The following is a 19,866-nucleotide window of genomic DNA, read 5'->3' as shown; positions in this document are numbered from 1 at the left end:
CCCAATTATCATTTTTTTAGATCCGGTTTAGTCTTCTAATGCGGCCAAAATTTCCTGCATGTTGACATCTACTAATAAACCGAGTGTATAAAACCAAGTGTATAAATTATGTTACTTTTGAAACTATTAAGGGAATCATTATTACTATCAGCAGTGTACATATGTGACAACACGAAATGTAAGTACATGAATCCAAACAAATTTGTATTGTGCATAGTTATAACCAGTGGCGGATCTAGAAATTACTTTGATCTGGGGCATTACATATAATTTATCAATATATCAACAGGGGTATTTGTATAAAAATTGAAAAAATACACTGAAATTTTGAAAAACTATGGTGGACAACTGCTCTACTCCTTTCCCATCTATCTCCGCCACTGGTTATAACATATATGTTTAACTATTAACCCGACCAAGCCAACTGTTATATGCAAACCAAACAAATATATATGTTTAATGGCATTAGTTATATTTTTATTATTCATTAAGCTTATCAAACCATGTAAAATATATATGAAGTAAATAATAAATTTATATCACTATATGTCAGACACATTATTATTATAAAAGAAAATTGTTTACAAATAAATTACTTAAAAATTATATAATTTACTAAACATTAAAAGGAAAACTATCATCCATGCGGACGCACGGATCAGAATCTAGTAAAACTTAAACACAACGCCAGTTTCCATCAAGGATGCACTAAACACTTTCCAAAGCGAGATTTTTCATTGTTTGTTGTTGTGAAAAGAAAAAAAAAACACTTTCCATGTCACTAGATATGGTCGAGAATACGCATACTACAATGGTTATGATCATATAACATTGGTCGATTCAAGACTCGTAAAGTTTTTAACGCATGTTTCTGTTGAGAAGACCTTGGAAAGATAGGTAGAGATCTTTGTTATCTTCCCCAAATATCTCATCTGCTTTCCTCAACGTTTCCTGTCAAAAGCATCATCAAACATTTTGAATCATTGATCTGAACATACCTAGAGAAGACACCAAAATGGTGGATGGGCCAAGGTTTTATTTACCTCTCGGGTTTGCTTCTGAGCGTTGAGTTCCTTAATGTTAGCTAAGAAGGCACTGAATTGCTCATATGATAATCGGCTCCTAATAATGATATATGACAAAAGAATATCAACAGTTTGATACTAATGGCTAATGATAGTAAGACAAGAAGAGCTGAAGAAGGTCTCACCTGGCTTGTCTGAAGAACTCCTTACCGTCCATCCGAGGTGTACGAGCTGGAGAAAAGTTTTAAAACATGTTATCTATAAGAACCATGTTATCAATGTATATAAGCTACTGATCTATAAAAGATCATATACGAACCTGGGAGTGTACGGTTGCGAGGTGGAGAATTTGCAGCTGATGACTGCTGACTCGAAGGGTACCAGATCGTCGTCTTCGAGGGAGAAACTGCACCGGATGTTCTTTTGGGAGAACCAGCTGCAGAATAGCCTCGAGGGGATACACTTGTGGAGATAATCTTCGGTGTTGCGGATGGGGTGAGGCGTGGAGAGATGTATGGTGTCATTGAGAATTTGTTCATGTCGGTAGATCCACTGTAAGAACGGTGTGATGAGTGTACGTTGGTCCTTTCATCTGCTTTTGGTTGAGACGTGTTCAGGAACAAACAAAACAAGGCAATTTTTTTAAAGTGGGAAAACGAATGATGATGATGTACCTTTGCCTGTATATGAACCAGTTGATCCAATACTTGACTGGTCGCATGCTTTTATATCAACAGGCTCTGTTTGCTGTAATGGAAAGATAGAGAAGAAGAAGCAAAGTTATATTCTCTTAAACCAGAAATCATAAGCATACAACTACAAAGATAGAAACTAGCAGGAAAAAAAGCTGTAGTCCCGTCATGAATATCACATTAAACACACACACATAGAAGAACAAAATAATGTGTAAATAAGATAAAGCTTGAATGTCTTACAGGAGGAGCACTCTCGTCGCTCAGAGATTTGATTAACTGCCGCTTGAATGTCTCCAGCTAAAAATAAAAATAAAAAAATAAAAATAAAATAAATAAACATTAGCTGTTCTGTCACCCACACCAGAGTATATGATGTAGAAAAACAAACCATAAAGCATCAGTAAATTGAAATTCTCACCTTAGCCAAATCACGAGTTAGTTTCGTTACAGTCATTGCCAGTGAATCCTTCTCCTTTGTCAGGATCATCTTTACAAGAATTAACAGATACACAATTAATAAACTTATAACCCCCTATGGTTACAGTTCTTATAAAGCAGGGGAAAAAAGATAAAAACATGGCACAGGTTCAATAACAGATAAGCAAGATACTAACTCACACTCTCATGAAACATAACTAGCAACCATAAGTTAAAAGCAAGACAAGGAGGATAATGGGATGAAGTTTTTTTTTTTTGTTTCTCACATTCTCTTCGAGGACGGTCTTCAACCTCGAATCAGCTTCGCGGCGGTCTCTCTCGAGGCGAGACGCCTTCTCCTCGAGCTCGCGGACAACAGTTTCTTTACCCTGAAGCTTCTGTCTCAATTCAACCACCTCGGAGTCGAGATTCGAGACCCTCGAAGCTATCGCCATTGAGGTGATCTTCCTCGCGAGATCCAGCTGCTCGAAAGGATCCATCGGAATCACCGACAGAACCTCATCGGAGAGCTCGAGATCCAGCCTGTCGTCTCCCATTGCGTCTTCACTAAACGTTTCGTATATCGTTCGCGAAGGGATAAAGTTTTAGCACTTTCTAGTGGTGTTTGAAATTGAAACGCTAAACCCGAGACGATTAGGGTTTGCCTTCTTGTCCGAATGCTTGTTGTTTGCAGAAGCGAAAGCCTTTACACGTGTTCATTTTTAACTGGCTAAATACCTTTTTTCCTGTCTCTATTTTTGAATTTTTCTTGGTTCGAATTTTGAAGAGAACTCTTTTTGATTACTTTTCCCTCCAAACCAGAGAAAACCATTACTTTTACAAAAGGAAATATTAGTTTTAATTATACTATTCAGGAAAATAATACGTTAGTGCGATTTTGGTCCTACAATTTCAAAATTTACGAATTGACAAATTGTGACGTGAATTGGCATTTATTATTAGGTGTTATTAAAATATTCCATAGTGGCCTATTAAATTATTTATAAAAAAACATATGGCAATAGTTAAAGTTTTTAGCATTTTCTGGTTGCAAGTTGAGATGTCACATCTATGCAGTTGAGCGGAAATCACCAGACACGTGTATAAATACATATAAATTTCGTATCTACGTATGTCCTATTTCTTTAAATGCACAAAACACATAACCGGTTTTTCTGATTCGCAATAACTATTTTATACGGTTATATAATTCAATTTGGAACTTACATGTCAGGTTTTGATATATATCGTGTCGTGGGGTGAAACTCACAAATCACAATCATAAAAGCCTGCGAATCTCCTCCACTTCGATGTATTGTATATCAAACAAACCAAACCGCTAAGGACAAGTATCACATAATATGGTTGGGTAACAGTTTAAGACGTTTGTTTTTCTCCAAAAAAAAACAGTTTAAGACTTGTTGGTTTTTAAGTTTTAAATGATTGAACACATCAGTTAGGATTTACGAACATTAGTTTTCTCATGCCGTCCACCGGTTATCCATGATCGTTTATTAGCAATTTAGCATCAAAACCTTATTAAACCGGACAAAATGCATTTAGATAAACCGGTTCGCCTAACAGCTATCGTGTTGACAAGGGACTTTTCAGCATTTATTGCTCGTCCGGCCAGAGTGGTGTCTCGAGTATGTCTGTAAGCGTATACATTAGATACACGTACATGAAATTACATACACATGTGTAGTATATATAAACACCTCTCGATGCAAAGAGAAAAGCATCATCATCTGAGTTTTCTTTTATTATAAAGACCAAACTAAATGTATTGTCTTCAAGTTGCAGCTTATCACTTGTTCTTCAACGCTTCGCGGTTATGTTATCTTCTTGCTTTGATTGTCTTTGTCTTTCTCAGGTTCTCTTCTATTTTCCATGATACATCAATGGTTAATCACGTTGGCGAATCCAGAACGGCTTCGTTTTTGTCGATCTCTGATACACAACAAGCTCAGGGAGAACTGAATGTAACGTTTTCTGGTGCTTTCATAGGATCTGTAATCCAAGATATTGCTGACAAAGTGTTGTAGTTGTATAATGTTTATGTACTTATATAATAACAGATGATTATCCTTTGCTTTGTTGTTTATCTCCAGTTCGACTGGAGGTTTATTGCATAGTAGTTATGCCGTCTTGCGTTAATCCAGCTTATAATTGTGTTAGCTTTAGCCTTTTGGGCGACAAAAAAAATATTTAATTCGGTTCAATAGTGTGACTATATATCCATATTAGTCCACGGCAGTCAAATAACAATCATACAATCCAAGTTGCAAACCATTCAATACCTGATAAAGGTCTTAGCAAGCTTCATCTGGACGGATTTGAATAGCTATGTTCAATTTGTTTTCCATATTACAAAATAAAACATTCTAATCAGTAACTACGTGATATTTTGAATTTTATTTTTAACTTCAATTATGTGTTATCGTTAGTTAATCTTGTGTAAAGTATTTTGAATCAATTACAGTAAAATCTCTATAAATTAATAATGTTGGTATTATACCAAAATTATAACTTTTAATTAATTTATAGAGATATTAATTTATCGAGATACTAATTGGACCAAAAATTTAAAATATAGATTATTAATTTAAAGAAGTTATATTATACGTAATTTTTTTTGTAACTAGCTAATGCAAAATAAATAAATACAGAAAATACAACCCGGTTTATAAAAATATTGGGCCCTTATACTTTTTAAAGAACCGAACAAATAAAATTACTTCGGGCCGAAACATCAGGCCCACGTGTTTATGATGAAGGTATTTTTATTTAGTAAGTCGGATATAAAGAGATTTATCCTTGGAAATAATTTGTTCGTATAATACGAGATTGATCCGTACTGAGGTAAGAGAAAGAAGGACAGGCAGAGAGTTGGTGGGTCACACTCTGTTTGAATGAATGACCGTACAACCTAATCCACCTGCCACTCTTTAATACCTTTAATTGCACGTCATTTATAAATAAATACAACCATTTAGTTGATTTTGATTTTAAAATTTGTCTTTTCTATTTCCCTCTTTCGATTGAACCCATCAACTTTCTTAAAAAGACGATTATTTTGTGTGTACAGTGTAAATATAAAATATAGAAATAGTTGAAAAGTAAAAGAAAAATTAAAGTTGATAGAATCATTAAACATGTCGTTTTAATATGTTTATTTCTCTGTAAACATGTCGTTTAGTTAATGTAACAATTAATTAAAGAACAAAAATAGCAATATCCAGAACGCAAAGGGACAAGAGTGTCGTGAACAACTTGTCTAGTGACTCTGAAGTTGGCCGATGTTTTTGGTTATGACTCGATGATCCTTTATATAAATGTAGATACTTGTTTCCTTTTTTCTCTATAGCTTGTATGTTTGTTTGATACATGCGAATAACGTCTAGCAGACAAGAATTAGTCAAGTAAATATCTAAACTAACAATATCCCTTTCTGTTTCCGTTTCGTATTAAGTGTTGTCGCAGAGAAAATTTTTAGTTGCAAAACAAATGTCGCTTTGACATTTCAGTTGAAAATTTATTAACTTTCTATTTATTTTTCTATTAATTGAAATATTAGTAGATATATGAATAATGATGTTTTATATTAAAAATATATAAAACTAAATGATTGTTTAATCGGTGTGCAAAAGTTTAAAATGACGTTTAATATAAAATTGAGGGAATATGTATTAAAATGTTGAAGAAATTGTCAAACTTTGTCGGCCAAAAATAGTGTATATTTAATAAGATAATATATCGTAAATTAGAGAAACTCCGAAAATTCATAAAAATACAAATAAAGAACAAAAACGAAGATCCGGTTTTTCTCGATCTATGATTTTTGACTTTATTGGTCACTCTGTAGTCTTAAAGAACGTTGAACTTAATCCATCAGCGGAGATTTCATCCAACCATCTATAATCATTGACCTATTTGCTTAAAATTAAACAAAACTCCAAATTAATATTTTAATTTATTTATTGTACACTACTGAACCACCAACCCCCATAAATGAGGAGTTTAAAACATTTCCTGTTTCTTTCACCTTTGACCAAGATGATCTGAGAACACAACTTGTTTAATCATACTCGAATCTGATATTAAACAAAATCACGGACTACTTCGCTTATTGGTTGGTCTAAAATCCAATAGCTCAAATGTATAATCTAGTTAGTAGTATCAATATACATAATGTCATAAAAAAATTATAATGTTCACAACGAGACAGGTTTAACATCAAAGACTTTTATCGGCAGTTCATACATACTTTATCTTAAACAAACCGGCAGATTATACCCCATAGCAATAAAATAGCAAAACGATTAAGTGAATCAGGAGTTTCGATAACATAAGCAAAGAAACGGTTAATGTGTTTGTTTTTGAAGTTTATATTACTTCACATTTATGACTTACCTATCTTCATCAAGACATAATTAACCTTTTTGGATGATTACAAAATAGTTCAAACTTATTATCAAAAACTAAGAATTAGTATTCTGTAATTTATACTAATATGATTTTTAACTCAATGTTAATTCTAAAGCCCAAACTAATATTACCCCCAAGATTAGATAAATGGCGTATTTCAATTTTTAACTTTTTTTGTCAGCTTCAATTTTAACTATCCAGTGTATTTTGAATTTTAGTTTTTATATCCTGTTATCTGTTTATTCAATTATGGTAAAAAAGTTCTGTATATTTTAAATTATAAGACTATATATCGTAAAATACATTTATATATTTTTTATCAAAAAAAAAATACATTTATATATTTGATTAATTTATCAATAAAGATTTCACTATTTTAATTTATTTTTCTTAAAGTTAAATTTACTTGGCTGTACCTAGCAAGTACCGCCTATGTACTCTCTCCCTTATGCGCTCGTCATAGTCTTTCCATGTGCTCTCTCTCTATATAACCCCTCTCTTCTCACACACTCTCTCTCTCTCTCTCTAGTTTCGAATTGCTATCTCTCTTCAAAACCACCGGAGAAAGAAGAAAGATGAAGCATCTGATCCGCCGCCTCTCTCGCGTCGCCGACTCATCCACCGAGTTCTCCCTCCGCAGATCCACCTTCTCCTTCCGCACGCGCCGCGGCCACCACCGTCTCCACGCGCAGCCGCCGTGGTCGATTTGCCAAGCGAGACGAGTCAGCACCGTCCCCGCGGGCCACGTACCCGTCTACGTCGGCGAAGAGATGGAGAGGTTCGTGGTGAGCGCGGAGCTCCTGAACCATCCGGTCTTCGTCGGGCTGCTGAACAGATCCGCTCAAGAGTACGGGTACGCTCAGAAGGGAGTCCTCCACATCCCCTGCCACGTCATCGTGTTCGAGCGCGTGGTGGAAACGCTCCGGTTGGGATTCAACGAGTCCGGGGAGGTTCACGAACTCGTCGCGTCCTTGCTCTCCGGAGATGAGGTGATACTTGGAACTACAGAGTAGCCATCCAAACTGCTGATGGTGTTTTCTCAGCTTTAAAAGAAAAAAAACAATTTCATCTTCATTTCCACGGTTTTGTAAATATAATTCAAGTTTTTATCTGTCTTTAGTTGTGATCGAGGAACATAAGTTTCGTTTAGACCAAACCAACTCGAGATTGAAATCTGCTGAAACTGAATATAGATCTCCGACCACTCTGTAAATGAAACGCCTCTTGTCTTTTTTTTTTTCTTCTGGCCGCCAATAAATTAAAAGGAGAAACCCAAAGAAACGTGTACCCCATATGTACCGTTTGGTTTAGCAATTAACTTAACTCAATTTCGAAATTGCACGTTTTGGGTTATATATATGTCATAAGAAACGTACGAGCTGGTAAGGTAATGGGATTCGACCGCAAAGTTTGAATATAAAATCTTGAATTCAACCATGTATCGACACACACATTAAGTAAAGATTATTCAACGATACGGTTTTGTCTAGTGAGTAAACTTGCAACTTTTTTAATTTTTTTTCTTCAAAATCTGCTGATAAAAGTTATGGGAAGAATATGTTCTGCATCCACCAAGAAAAAAGAATGAAGATAACCGGGCTTCGTAGCCTGGTGGTAATGGAACCTCGGCTGAGGTGCCCGCCACCCAGCTTCGAAACCCGGCCACAGCGATTTAACATCCTTACTGCTGGGGCGCTGGACCCCTTCGGGGGATATTTGGGAAAGTGGCTGCCCAGACACCAGAGATATCAAAAAAAAAAAAAAAAAAAAAAAAAAAAAAGAATGAAGATATTCCGAGAACCGTTGACGACTGGAAGCGGATGCAATGGCAAATTGTGGACAAGCGTCGGGCTACATTCGTCATTTTGTAATAGTATGGAAATGTGTGCACCGTACGGTTCCCTTCAGATAAAGTACAGAGAGCTACAACTAAACGCCCAAGTTGCAGTTGAAATATACCTACAATAAATACGGAAAGATCTAAGAAAATAATTTTATATGGTATAACTCTGCAGGCCGACGTGCACTTTATCTTTTGGCGCATACAGTATTGTTTACGTTTTATCAGTATTATTTTAATGTTTTTGTAAGAGAAAAGATATTGATTAGCTTTTTTTGTTATAGGATTGTAAATGTGTTGCCAAAAGAAAAAAATGTAAATGGTATCGATTAAATTAACATAATTAAATTTTAGATATAAATTGGTTGGCTGTACATAGACAGCCAGTAAAGGTAAGATGATTTTATTGATTTTTAAGTTGCATCTAATTTGTTTTTTTTTTCAAAGTCGCATCTAATTAACAACAGAGAGACATAACGCATTTTGTTTTTAGGTCATACTGTCATGCTGTCAAACTAAAAATTCATTTTATAGGGTGGATAATCCACTAGTACTATCACCAAGTATATCTGTACTGTATATCTTAATATATTACTGTCTGCAGAAACTAAGAGAATTTCTCTAATTATTTTCCAGTTATTCATTGTTAAATTGTAAAATTTCATAAATAAGCGAAGATAATATTGCGATTAAATTGTAAATTTTAATCATTAGGCGACATTAATATTGCGACCACAGTGTATCATTTTAGTTGTATATGCATGTGGTCCATACCAAGACACTCAACAAACAAAGAATAGCAACATGTGTTTGCTTACAATAACAATAAATAAATAGATTTTGGATGTTCTATGTAATTCTTAATCTCAAAAATGGTCTATTGGAATTTTTATTACTGCAAGAAAAATACTTAAAACGTTGTTCAATGAAAATAAAAACATTTTGTTTTCAAAAGTAAAAGTTGAATTAAAGCTCGTATAGAACATATAAAATAAACATGTTAGAACCAGAATTGTAAGCAGCATCGATCAAAGTTGTACGGTATGGACTTTTAAATACCATTTTGAGGTATTGTACGGTGTGGGACTATTTGCCGGAATATCGAGATCTACAATTATTTTTATTTATAAAAATATTCATAACTCCAGCAAAATTCGGTGACCTGGCGAGAAGGTTGATACGGCAAATCTATGGGCACATGTGTTGCTTCATTTCGTACGACGTTGGGGAAACTTAAGTTCGAGCTAACGAGTTCACATAAAGTAATAAACAAATAAACCACAGCTGGCATTATTAGAGAAGACAAAAGCAAAACAAACAGGTAAACCGAGGGTCATGACTCATGAGTCGCTTATATAGATAATGCTAGATTTTACATGGGTCAAGATATACCAACTGAAGGGATACAAGATCAAGAACCAACTCCTTCTGATTGTAGGAGGAGTTTGTGTTCATTGGGATGAAAGTAATAACAGAGACATAGATTAGGTCGAGTATGGTCTAAGTAGTGATCTTAGGTGTTGCTAAATCTCTCTGTTGTAAGTGTGGTTCAAACATGGTCATAAGTGCGATCCAAAGTGCTATCGAGGTGTTTAGAAGCGTCTCCAATTAAACCATAGCTAGAAGATAATCAATTACAACTATCTGCTTGTTAGCTAATGGCACAGCAACTGAGAAACATGATTTAGTACTGTAAAACTTGTTGCGTTTCTTCTTGCAAAAGGTAAACCGAGGCACGATGAGGCTACTTTTACAATCATCTGAATCTGGAAAAGACTGATTATATATATATTACCGACTATGATCTGTTAATCTCGATAATATTAATATTTTCATACTTGTGGATCATTGATGCATTTTGAGGAAGCGATCTTCAACTAGTTTTTAGATTGTTGAATCTGCTGCAGAAGTGCTGCTGCTAGCTGCAACGTAGCTTGGAGACGCTTCTGTGGATTAGCCTCGTTTTCTTCTTCTCCTCCTTCTTGGATGTTGCTGCTACCTTGCAGCTGTACATTTTGATATCCTGGAGGTGCGCTTGGTGTCTGCTCGTGTTGCAAAGGGTGGAAACTTGCTCGAGCCTCTGCTGCATATCTCTCTGGCTGATTTGATGTGTTGTCTACTTGGTATTGCTGTCTAGACATAGAGGAAGCTAAATGTGTAAGATGTTCAGGCTGAAACCCTGATGGAATCTCTGTTTCACGAAAACGACTTGGATCTGCACTTTGCTGAGCAACAAACCCGCTATGCTCTTGAAGATTTGTCAAAGGTGGTTGCATCTGTGAGCTTCTAGTGTTGGTAACTGACACATCACGAGGTGGCCAAACTCTTCCAGAGTACGGATCGTGCCTGCTCTCAATGTATGGATCCATAGGTAACTGTTGAACATCTCGTGCAGCACTACGCAGAAATGCAGTTGGACCTCCTGGATCAGGAACAGCTCCACTAATACTATCCTCTGGATATGATGTTTCACCATATCTTCTCTCACCTTGCTGTTGAACATGCCCATATCCAGAACCTTCGTATTCTGACCGTAGAATAACCCCAGAGATGCTTAGTTTCCCAGGAACTTTAAGTACTTTCTCGGAGAAATCAGAGGGAGGCACAAGGAACAACGTCGTTGTGTCATCCAATTTAGAGACAGCTGCCCGCTGCTTCTCCTCCAGATAATGCATAAATTCGTTATAGAACACAATATCAGCATCGCTTCCAGGAACGAAGAAAACCACCCACGCTTGAGATGACTGGTAGTAATGATTCGCCAGCATGTCAAGACCAGTTCTTGCCGTGCAATCTAGAAACTCAGGCCTGCATTTACAACCCAATACCGAATCAAATCAACAAATTTCATCACAAGTCTAAGAAACAATAGACAAGAAGTACATAAGAATAAAGATTTAGAAAGCAACTTACAGCATCATATCCATCACTTTGCCTACAGGAAAGCATTTAGCACGACAAATAGGATTGCCTCCCTTTGCAATAGTCCCTTCCCAGTTCCAGTCTTTAAGCGATGGCCGACTCTGTTCAAGTGTATGCCGTTTCCCTTCAGGCAAAGAAAAAGCTCCCATCAATTCGTCATGTGGTTCACGAAAGCTACTCTTTTCCCCGTTCCTTATATATTCCAGATTTAACGGCTTCTCAATTGTTTGCTTGTATCTTAGCTGCCCAGCCTCATAGTTACGATCAAAGGCTTTACTGGGGGAAAAATCAGCAGATGCTCTTGAGAAAGAGCGTCTTTCTTGCCCTACAGCAGAAATCAGATGCCCCCCTGGGAGCTGTCTCTCAGGCTGCAAGGATCTTGTCTTCACTCTCTTGGTGTCCTGATAGTAGTATTCTTCTTCGGATAAACCCCTTGGCTCTTCATACACTGAACTCCTTGAAGGGTACCTGTGAGGATCATCACGGAATGTGGAATCCATTTCCCTATGATATTCATGCATACCCTGGGGCAACTTACGTGGAGACCTCGACCTTCTATAAGGAAGGCCTCCATCATATTCATTCCTTGATGCTCTTTTCCTATTAAACATGTAATCTTCAGCCTCTTCCAAACCCCTATCTGCTATGTAATGTGGATCTCTGACATTGGAAGTTCTGCTGATGTTTCCATAATTTCTATCCTGATGAAAGTAACCTTCTGAAGATCCTAGTCGATCAACAGATCTGTAAGGGGGAGAGAATGTTTGACCAGACGGACCCCTTCCACTGCTAGATGAGGAAGGTTCACTCTTTGCGAAAGAAATATTCACTCGAGGATTGCCAAATAAGTTACCCTGAAGAGTTTCTTTTGCCTTACAAGCTGCCATTAGATTCCGGAATTGAACAAATGCATAACTACGACCAGGGAATATCGTGACCTTCGTTATATCTCCGAATGGAGAAAAGACCTCCATCAAGAGCGCTTCATCAACTTCCAACGAAGCTGGGAATCCTATATATAGTACCTCACTGGGTTCTGCATCTTTATCACTCATTTTGTTTGATCTGCTATATGTGTCAGGGCTCTCATAACGCATTCTGGAGTCCTTTTGGAAAAAAGGTGACCCTCTTGCTCCAGACCGCTGTTCATCATGACGAAATATATTTTCTGTGCGTGATCCAGTTGAGGACTTTTCCTGCGATAGACAGTATCACGAAGTTACAAGTATTAACCAACGCCCTACTTCACTGCGTGATCAAGAATAAAAAGGTTCTTAAGTTAATGTGCATTACTATCTACGATATACACTAGATAACAAGTTTTAATCAAGTTCAGGAAATTGTTGAGCATCTGGGTGTCAGGTAAAACTCTTTGTATGGAAAGAGCTGCCTATGGCGATCAATACGTAAGTTTTTAGACAATATATCAGTCCTCAGCGTAACATCAAAAATAGAATGGAACTCCTCAATTATTATAACATGAAAGCAATGCAATCATGCAGATTTAAGCATCACCAGAAACAAACAGCAAGCTTAAGATGTTTCGCCAAGTAAGTTTCTTGTATCATCTATAAGGCAATGAAAGTTATGATCAATTTTACTGGCCTGGTGCAAGGCTGGAGTTTGTAAATACAAAGTAAATACTGCTTTTGATCAATTGGTCTAATGTCTATAATCAGGTAAGCACTTCAAACGCATGAATCTGTTTGGCATTGACTAGTTGAATAGGACCATATGCAAATGGTGAAACATGATGAAGATGAGCTTTAAAATGGTGAATTTTCACAAGGCCTCGAACACATGGTGGGTTACAGACATATCAAGTAGAAAATCTGAAGGTATGTCATCAACTGCTAGCTTAAAAATGTTGTCGCCTGTAACTATTAAGTTCATAATGAAATAATGGAAGGAAGGAAAGGTTACTCAGGATATAGATATTCATGTCATTCATCGTCATAGCTACTGAGAGAACTGAAGCAATCAAATTCAGACTAAGTGGACTAATGTCAAGATAATTCTATTAATAAGTTAAGACTTTTGCAGATCTGGAGATGAGGATATGGAATCATCCGAAGTTTTTTGGTAAACATCAGCTCCAAGAGCCAGAAAAATTCATGGAAATTTCTATATTTTCTCTGTTTTAAGGTTTACTTCAAGACATATCTCAGTTGGGGTCTACTACCAAGTTCATACGATTTGTCAAAAAAATCTGAATGCTTGTCAACATTATGGCTGGGTGCCTGTAATGTGAATGATAAAGGTGAATGCTTGTTACGGTATTTCACTGTATGCCTTGGATGTGGAAACATATTTGATGATAGAGTAGAGATGGCCAGGATATGGTTTTCAAGTTTCAACAGAAACTGATTCTAAGTTAACTACTGAACTTTCACATTCAGTAGCTATATAGCAGAGTGTGAGGCTTAAAAAAATGAGTGCATGTGTGTTGCTTTGCTCATGGCTTGGTTACTACTTAACTTAGACACAACGATTAAGTATTGAGTTTGAAATAGTAAGTTACTTGAACTTAGACGCAATGATATAGGTGACAGTGCCTGTGGAATCCTACTAACACTTGTCATCATCTAATTAAAACACACTTAACTGATAACCTTCACATACTAAGTAAGAATCTATATTCTCTCTAATCATCATCTCTAAACACAAACCTCAATCTCAGATTCAAAGCAAGGAAGAGAGTAACTCAACACTAACCGGCTTAGCAAACTCGATCTTAAGCGGGTTGCCATTGAGCGGGAAGCCTTGAAGCGAGTCAATAGCAGCGAAAGCATCTTCGTCGTGCTTGAAATTGAGGAACGCGTAGCTCCTCGCAGGCTGGAACGCAACGCTCTCCAGTTCGCCGAACCTTAAGAACCTATCGGCGAGTTCCCGCTCCGATATCCCAAGGGGAAGGTTCCCAACCCAGAGATGCCGCGACGGAGGGTTCCTTCCTCTCTCCTCCTTCCTTCCTCCGCCTCTAACTGACTGTAAAACACACACAAAACCACAGCATTAGCACATATCTCTCTCGGGGAGGTGGAGTGGAGAACGAAAGGATTGATAACACAGACCATTGCGAGAAGCTTTTCGTAATCGTTTCGTCTTTCAGTGATCAGATCTGATTCGTATTCAGATGAGATTCAGTTACACCATTTGTATCACACTCTCCTTCACTTTTTTTACTGAACGGAGGAGGGACGAGATTTTTGATTTTTTTTTTTTCTTTCTATTCTAAGGGCTCCGCAAAATCCCCAATTCCTCTCTGTCGATTGAATTAAAACGTGTGCTCTTCTTCTTCTTCTCGAGAGACGGCGGTTTTGGAAAAAGGCACCTGTACTATCGGTTCGTTACCAAACCGGTTCAATTGTTTTTCTTTTTTTGAAACTAAAACCGGTTCAATTGTTTTGATTGTTTCGTTACTCAGTTTAATATTGAGATTTTTTATTACTAAATCTCCCTCAATTACTTTACTAGATCTCTCTCAGTTTAATACTTTTATATTTAGTTACCAAATATCTATCAGTTAAAATATTTTTGTATTTAATTACCAAATATCTCTCAGATCATTTTGTTTAGTTATAAAAATCTCTCTCACCTTAAATGTTTTCATTAGAGCACATAGAATCTCAAATATAAACATTTAAATTATGGAGTTTCTCAAATATTAGTGAAATTCACTCAAGAGTATATAATTTTTAAAAACACTCTTGAAGTATTTATGAATGTCCCATTGTTTATGTAGTTTTTCACTAATTAAGTAGGTTTTCTCACTGATTAAAAACGGTGCCGAGGGTGACCACAAGCTCTTCCTACGTAGTGAACGTCCACATGCACAACTGTAATGACGAATGTCGGTTTTCCTCACTTGCTCTTGCTGAATGATTTTTTTATTTTGGTTTAGGTTGACCATGAGCTCTTCATATGTAGTGAATATCCACATTAATTTCATAATTTATTTCACAAATCCCTGCCGGCTGCAGCCATGAATATTCCATGGCGCAAGATATTCGAGATATGTTTTTTTTTTTGGGTCAAAATGTTGAAATTATTCGAGATATGTTTCACGACGTTATGTCGACATTTTTCTTGGATGCACTTTGCTTGCTGGCTTCTAGTCGTCACATCGTTGCATCCAGTGGCGGAGCCAGACTTGAGTTTTACAGAGGGCAATCTAAGATTTAAACTTAATTTATAGGGGGCAATCATAAAAATTTTACCATGTAAACCATAAAAATTATGAATAATTAAAGAAAATGCACAAAAATAAATATTTCATGGTGGGCAGCTTGCCACCCTTCCTCTCCATCTCCCTCCGCCACTGGTTGCATCCTTGGTCTTGTGGTTTTCGAGGTTATGGTTTCTTTGTAAGTCCGTTGTACCTCTCTCATTCGACTTTAGAGCTTAATGTCAGTCAAGAATGTAAGTTAGAGGAGATCATCAGAGACTAGCTACTTCGGCGATGACACGAGAAGAACCGGCATCCGAGGTAACGAGGTAAACCTCATCCTTCAAGTGGTCATCATCGTCGGCAGAGAACGGTCAATGGTATTCTATGGATTTCAAAGCGTTCTAGTGGAACGTGTCGGTATGGTGGGCGCACGAAGCTAGTGTCGTTATGATTGATTTGAAAAATTTTGTTCGATTCAAAACTTGTATTCGAGACTTGAATTCCCGTTTATCGGGTAGTTTTAATAAATAGTTTTTTTTTTAATGTTTCACGACGAACGGGCTTCAAGCGACCTTGAAGACAAGGGGAAGAACATTAAAAAAATGTTGGCTGAGAAATGTAAGTGGGCCATACTGCGTTGTCTGAATGAGGAATTCCGGTAGCTTCTGATCCGCTCTCTTCGGTATAACTTATGTATTTTTTTTTACTTCTTAGGGTTGTTTGTAACTTCGTGACAAAAAGAAAAAAGGGTTGTTTGTAACTTTTTGATTTTTTGGCAGTGGTTCGAGCAGCCTGTTGTTTGTGCAGGATGCTCCAATTGTTTATAATGAATTTATTTGCAGTAAAAAAAGTTCTTGATTGTAAAGAAAAACACACCAAGCGCAAACGAATGAATAGAAAGATGCTGACTTACGGAATTAAGACTTTTCCTAAATGATACAAATACAATAAGTCAATAAATAACAATAACAATGTTGTAAGGACATTGGTTGGAACGTTGGTACTATTTATTAGGAAGTCACTATCCAATTAAACACCAAAAAAGAAGAATTGCTTATTTGGTTTTGATATATTTGTGTTCGAAAAATTGCTTAGGGCATCTTCAACTCCACTCCATATTTTACTTTATAATTGAGAAATGGAGTTGAAAATAGAATGGGAAATTAAGTAATGAACAAAAAATAAAAGCATTACTCCATTTATAGAATAATATTTTTATTTTTTGATCATCACTTCATTTTTCACTCCATTTCCAACTTCATTTTTATTTTGGAGTAAATTATGGAGTGGGGTTAGAGATGTTCGAAAAGAAAATTGCTTATAGACTAGAGTTTGTAACAGACTAACAGCCGACTCAATAAATACAGTAGAGTTTTTAAAGTACGATAAAGACAAATACCAACTAAAACGTATGTGGCTTGGCCACTCCGTCAGGAATGTGTTAAATGAAAATTATTATTCTACGAACTATTTTGTTACTTTAAACAATGTATCCTTCTTTTATTTGTTTCAATAGCACAACTAAAACATTTATTTTGAAGAAACGGACTTATTTATTTGTAAATTTCTGCACTTAATGAAGAAAAATTTGAAATTTGAAAATGGCTTTCTTCACAAATAAAAAAACGGAAAGAAATAAATGTATTTGTATTTGTGTGTGTGTGCATGAACATGCATCATTTGCCAATGAATTGAAGCTTGGTCAGCGAAAAAACTTTAATGACTCGTCCTTCCACTTACGTTCTCATTTATTCGTCAGTTAGTAACAGTCTACGCCAACAGTAAATGAGCCATACTCCACTTAACTTCTTCATTGGATACAAAACACACTATAGAAGTGCTAATGCTATTTCCTTAATTAATGACTACTATCATGCATGCTAGAGTTTTCTTATACAGCACCAAAAGCGCACTTCAGATTTCATAAACAGCTGCAGCGGAATAAAATAATTAGCCGTAACTATAGTGAATTAGGCATATAAATAACATCAAAAGAATAATATTTTTATTGGTTTAAAGAAAAAAACTAATCGAAACAACTTCAACTAACTTCGAACTAACGCCCATGACTTTGGGTTATTCCTTTTAATCAAAAAGAACATGATAGGAGTACGGTTGAATTATGTAATATAATATCAGATTTAACACTTTCATACCGCTTATAGTGACTTTATTATAGTATAAAAATAACACAGCCATTTTCAATAAGACCCATCTCTTTCTTTTTCTTTTTATTTTTCAATTAAACCCCTAATTTATATATGATTTACAGAATTCGAACCTACAAAATAGAAACATTCAATCTTCCCCCCAGGCCATTCAAACCGATATGTCTTTTTTTTTCTTTTGAACAACATTCAAACCGATATGTTGAGATCAATTTTAGGCCTTTTCACGGCAGGCAAAGCAACAACCGTATGACACCTCGGACATTTCGGATTATTCCTCATCACCAATACATACGATAAGCACCCTGGACATCCAACCGCCACGGGACACGACGCGGCAGCGGAAGCGGTTTGATCGCAAACGTCCTCCTCTTCTGGTGATTTGCGTTTCTTTAACGTCCCGGATGAGACTCTCCCCGCCCTCTCAAGAGCGGACTTCACCTTGTCGAGTGTGCAAACGCTCTGAAAACTCGAACTGGTTGATGATACACCATACAGAGAAGAAGATGATGATGACGATGCTGGTGGTGATGATGGTGAAGAGGGGACTAGTTTCAGTTCAAGGCTTGTGTCGTCGAAGAGGCTTAACAATGGTCTCGCCGGAGATTTGCTAGGAAAATTTAAATCTTGAAGCCTTTGAAAAGTTTGGTTGGATTGTTCTGCGCGACGATGATGATGAGACGAACTCGTTGAGTTGCGTTGTTGCATATACACTTTCCCCGACTGTTATCAATATAAACCACAAAATGATCAGATATTATATCAACTTTTTTTTTTGGTCAAAAATCAAATATCATATCAAACTATCTCAATAAATATATAAATATTTAGTCAGAAAAGAAACTATCTTAATAAATACAAACAAAGCGAAACTACAGAGCATACAGGAACGAACCTTTAAGTCGAGACGCTTTTCCCAGCCGTTGGGGACTTGCAGGTCAAGGTCAACCTCCAGCGACTGATCGCCACCTCCTCGACAACTGCCGCTTCCGAGGAGATCACGAGTCATGAGCGCCACCGACGATCCTTGTCCGATGGAATCTTTTACCGTCGTTCTATCGCCATTGTACCTACTTAGTAACCGTACGAGAGAGCTTACGTCAGCAGTCATTTCAGAAAGCAGAGAAATAGAGAGATAGAGAGATAGAGGGAGGGAGAGAACGAGATCAGTTATGGGGGACTAGTTAGGCAGAGAGAGTTATATAGATGGGGCCAAGAAGAAGAAAAAGGGTCTGGAGAGTTTAAGAGGCCGGTTATAGCAAGATTTAAAGCCAAATAAAATTGTTACATTAATTATTGAATATTTTTTTTTGTATTAAGTTAAGTTATTTATTTGCATGACGAATCATTTATGTTGTCATTGTTGTGCTACTTGTTTCCACCGTGAAAGATTCAACTTTATGTGTGTAATCGATTTGAAAATGTTTGGAGATTGAACCAATTCATGTCTACGCAGGCAATGCTAGGCTAGGTACGTACTATAAACTAGGCCTGCGATTTCGGTTTTCCGAAACCGAACCGAACCGATTTTTCGGTTATCGGTTATCCGGATTTTCGGAATCAATTTCCGAATAAAACCGAATTTAAAATCGGTTCGGTTCGGTTCGGATATCGGTTAATTATAGAATTTAATTAATTTCCGAAAAAACCGAAAAATCATTTAAAAAAAAAAAAAACGGGTCAATCGGTTATTTCGGATATTTTCGGTTCATCTCGGGTATCGGTTATCTCCGGTTTACACGGTTATGGCTCTGTTTTCACCTGCCAAATCAATTAAACCAAGCAATCAACAAAAAAAAAAAAAAAACCTCAAAACCAACTTACAACCGAGTTTAAACATCCAAAAGAGATCAAGCTCAATCATGAAAACACACAAAAAAAGACAACAATCTGAATCTATATCTCTTTTCTAAAGATCAAAGATCAAAGTTTGAAAGATATATAGATTCATTAAGTTCAAAAGGATGTTGTCCAAAATAGAGAGATATGTAAGTTAGTTTTGAATCTTCCTAGTTCCAAGCCACTCCAACCTACAAGTAACATGTTCATGAAGTAAGAAGACATGTAATTTCTTTTAATAATACAAATCAGAGAGAGCAACAGATTACCTTTAATGATCAGATTCACCAGAAATTTCCAAAGACTCTACATAATATCAAATGCAGTTAGAACTTAGGACTCTGAGCATTAAAAAAAATAAGAC

The 19,866-nt window shown here is 36.5% G+C and overlaps 5 protein-coding genes across 6 annotated transcripts; 2 read left to right on the top strand and 3 right to left on the bottom strand.

The window, feature by feature from the left end:
- Positions 1–716: 716 nt before the first annotated feature.
- On the bottom strand, positions 717–2,816 carry LOC108844166 (uncharacterized protein At4g15545). Of its 2 annotated transcripts, none has more exons than XM_057008337.1 (8): positions 2,425–2,816; positions 2,139–2,207; positions 1,961–2,017; positions 1,700–1,772; positions 1,345–1,620; positions 1,211–1,256; positions 1,044–1,122; positions 717–951 (listed from the first exon to the last, which is right to left on the bottom strand). In XM_057008337.1, the coding sequence occupies exons 1-8, from the start codon at positions 2,692–2,694 to the stop codon at positions 859–861; spliced, it is 963 nt and encodes a 320-aa protein (XP_056864317.1). In that variant the 5' UTR covers positions 2,695–2,816; the 3' UTR covers positions 717–858. The 2 variants fall into 2 exon arrangements, with proteins under 2 accessions (XP_056864317.1, XP_056864322.1); XM_057008342.1 differs by having other exon boundaries at positions 1,345–1,617; positions 2,425–2,807.
- Positions 2,817–3,836: 1,020 nt separating this feature from the next.
- On the top strand, positions 3,837–4,227 carry LOC108855263 (uncharacterized). The gene has a single exon (XM_018629037.2). It carries the CDS (start codon positions 3,919–3,921, stop codon positions 4,180–4,182), a length of 264 nt encoding a protein of 87 aa, XP_018484539.1. The 5' UTR covers positions 3,837–3,918; the 3' UTR covers positions 4,183–4,227.
- Positions 4,228–6,814: 2,587 nt separating this feature from the next.
- LOC108844155 (auxin-responsive protein SAUR41) lies at positions 6,815–7,804 on the top strand. Its single transcript, XM_056989364.1, is given in 2 exon segments — positions 6,815–6,830; positions 6,986–7,804. Coding segments are annotated over 2 exon segments (609 nt in total). The 3' UTR covers positions 7,579–7,804.
- A 2,272-nt stretch (positions 7,805–10,076) lies between these two features.
- LOC108808488 (uncharacterized) lies at positions 10,077–14,625 on the bottom strand. The gene is made up of 4 exons (XM_018580623.2): positions 14,399–14,625; positions 14,043–14,312; positions 11,319–12,523; positions 10,077–11,213 (listed from the first exon to the last, which is right to left on the bottom strand). The coding sequence occupies exons 1-4, from the start codon at positions 14,399–14,401 to the stop codon at positions 10,283–10,285; spliced, it is 2,409 nt and encodes an 802-aa protein (XP_018436125.1). The 5' UTR covers positions 14,402–14,625; the 3' UTR covers positions 10,077–10,282.
- A 3,068-nt stretch (positions 14,626–17,693) lies between these two features.
- On the bottom strand, positions 17,694–18,870 carry LOC108808494 (uncharacterized). Its single transcript, XM_018580631.2, has 2 exons — positions 18,559–18,870; positions 17,694–18,386 (listed from the first exon to the last, which is right to left on the bottom strand). Exons 1-2 carry the CDS (start codon positions 18,772–18,774, stop codon positions 17,853–17,855), a joined length of 750 nt encoding a protein of 249 aa, XP_018436133.1. The 5' UTR covers positions 18,775–18,870; the 3' UTR covers positions 17,694–17,852.
- Between the last annotated feature and the right edge of the window lie 996 nt (positions 18,871–19,866).

This window comes from Raphanus sativus, chromosome 1 (assembly GCF_000801105.2).
Source record: "Raphanus sativus cultivar WK10039 chromosome 1, ASM80110v3, whole genome shotgun sequence".
Taxonomy (NCBI): domain Eukaryota; kingdom Viridiplantae; phylum Streptophyta; class Magnoliopsida; order Brassicales; family Brassicaceae; genus Raphanus; species Raphanus sativus.
The sequence above is the reverse complement of the archived record's forward strand: the minus strand, read 5'-3'. Positions and strand labels throughout refer to the sequence as shown.

Bases quoted from the DNA above. Each gene is read 5' to 3' on its own strand.
- LOC108844166 (XM_057008337.1), bottom strand. From the start codon at position 2,694: ATGGGAGACGACAGGCTGGATCTCGAGCTCTCCGATGAGGTTCTGTCG. The intron at 1,773-1,960 runs GTAAGACATTCA...TTTCCATTACAG, and splicing joins GCGACGAGAGTGCTCCTCCT to CAAACAGAGCCTGTTGATAT. The intron at 1,621-1,699 runs GTACATCATCAT...CTCAACCAAAAG, and splicing joins TGGTTCATATACAGGCAAAG to CAGATGAAAGGACCAACGTA.
- LOC108855263 (XM_018629037.2), top strand. From the start codon at position 3,919: ATGTATTGTCTTCAAGTTGCAGCTTATCACTTGTTCTTCAACGCTTCG.
- LOC108808488 (XM_018580623.2), bottom strand. The intron at 12,524-14,042 runs GTTAGTGTTGAG...TGTCTATCGCAG, and splicing joins AGATCGAGTTTGCTAAGCCG to GAAAAGTCCTCAACTGGATC. The intron at 11,214-11,318 runs GTAAGTTGCTTT...TTGTAAATGCAG, and splicing joins AAAGTGATGGATATGATGCT to GCCTGAGTTTCTAGATTGCA.
- LOC108808494 (XM_018580631.2), bottom strand. From the start codon at position 18,774: ATGACTGCTGACGTAAGCTCTCTCGTACGGTTACTAAGTAGGTACAAT. The intron at 18,387-18,558 runs GTTCGTTCCTGT...TATTGATAACAG, and splicing joins AAAAGCGTCTCGACTTAAAG to TCGGGGAAAGTGTATATGCA.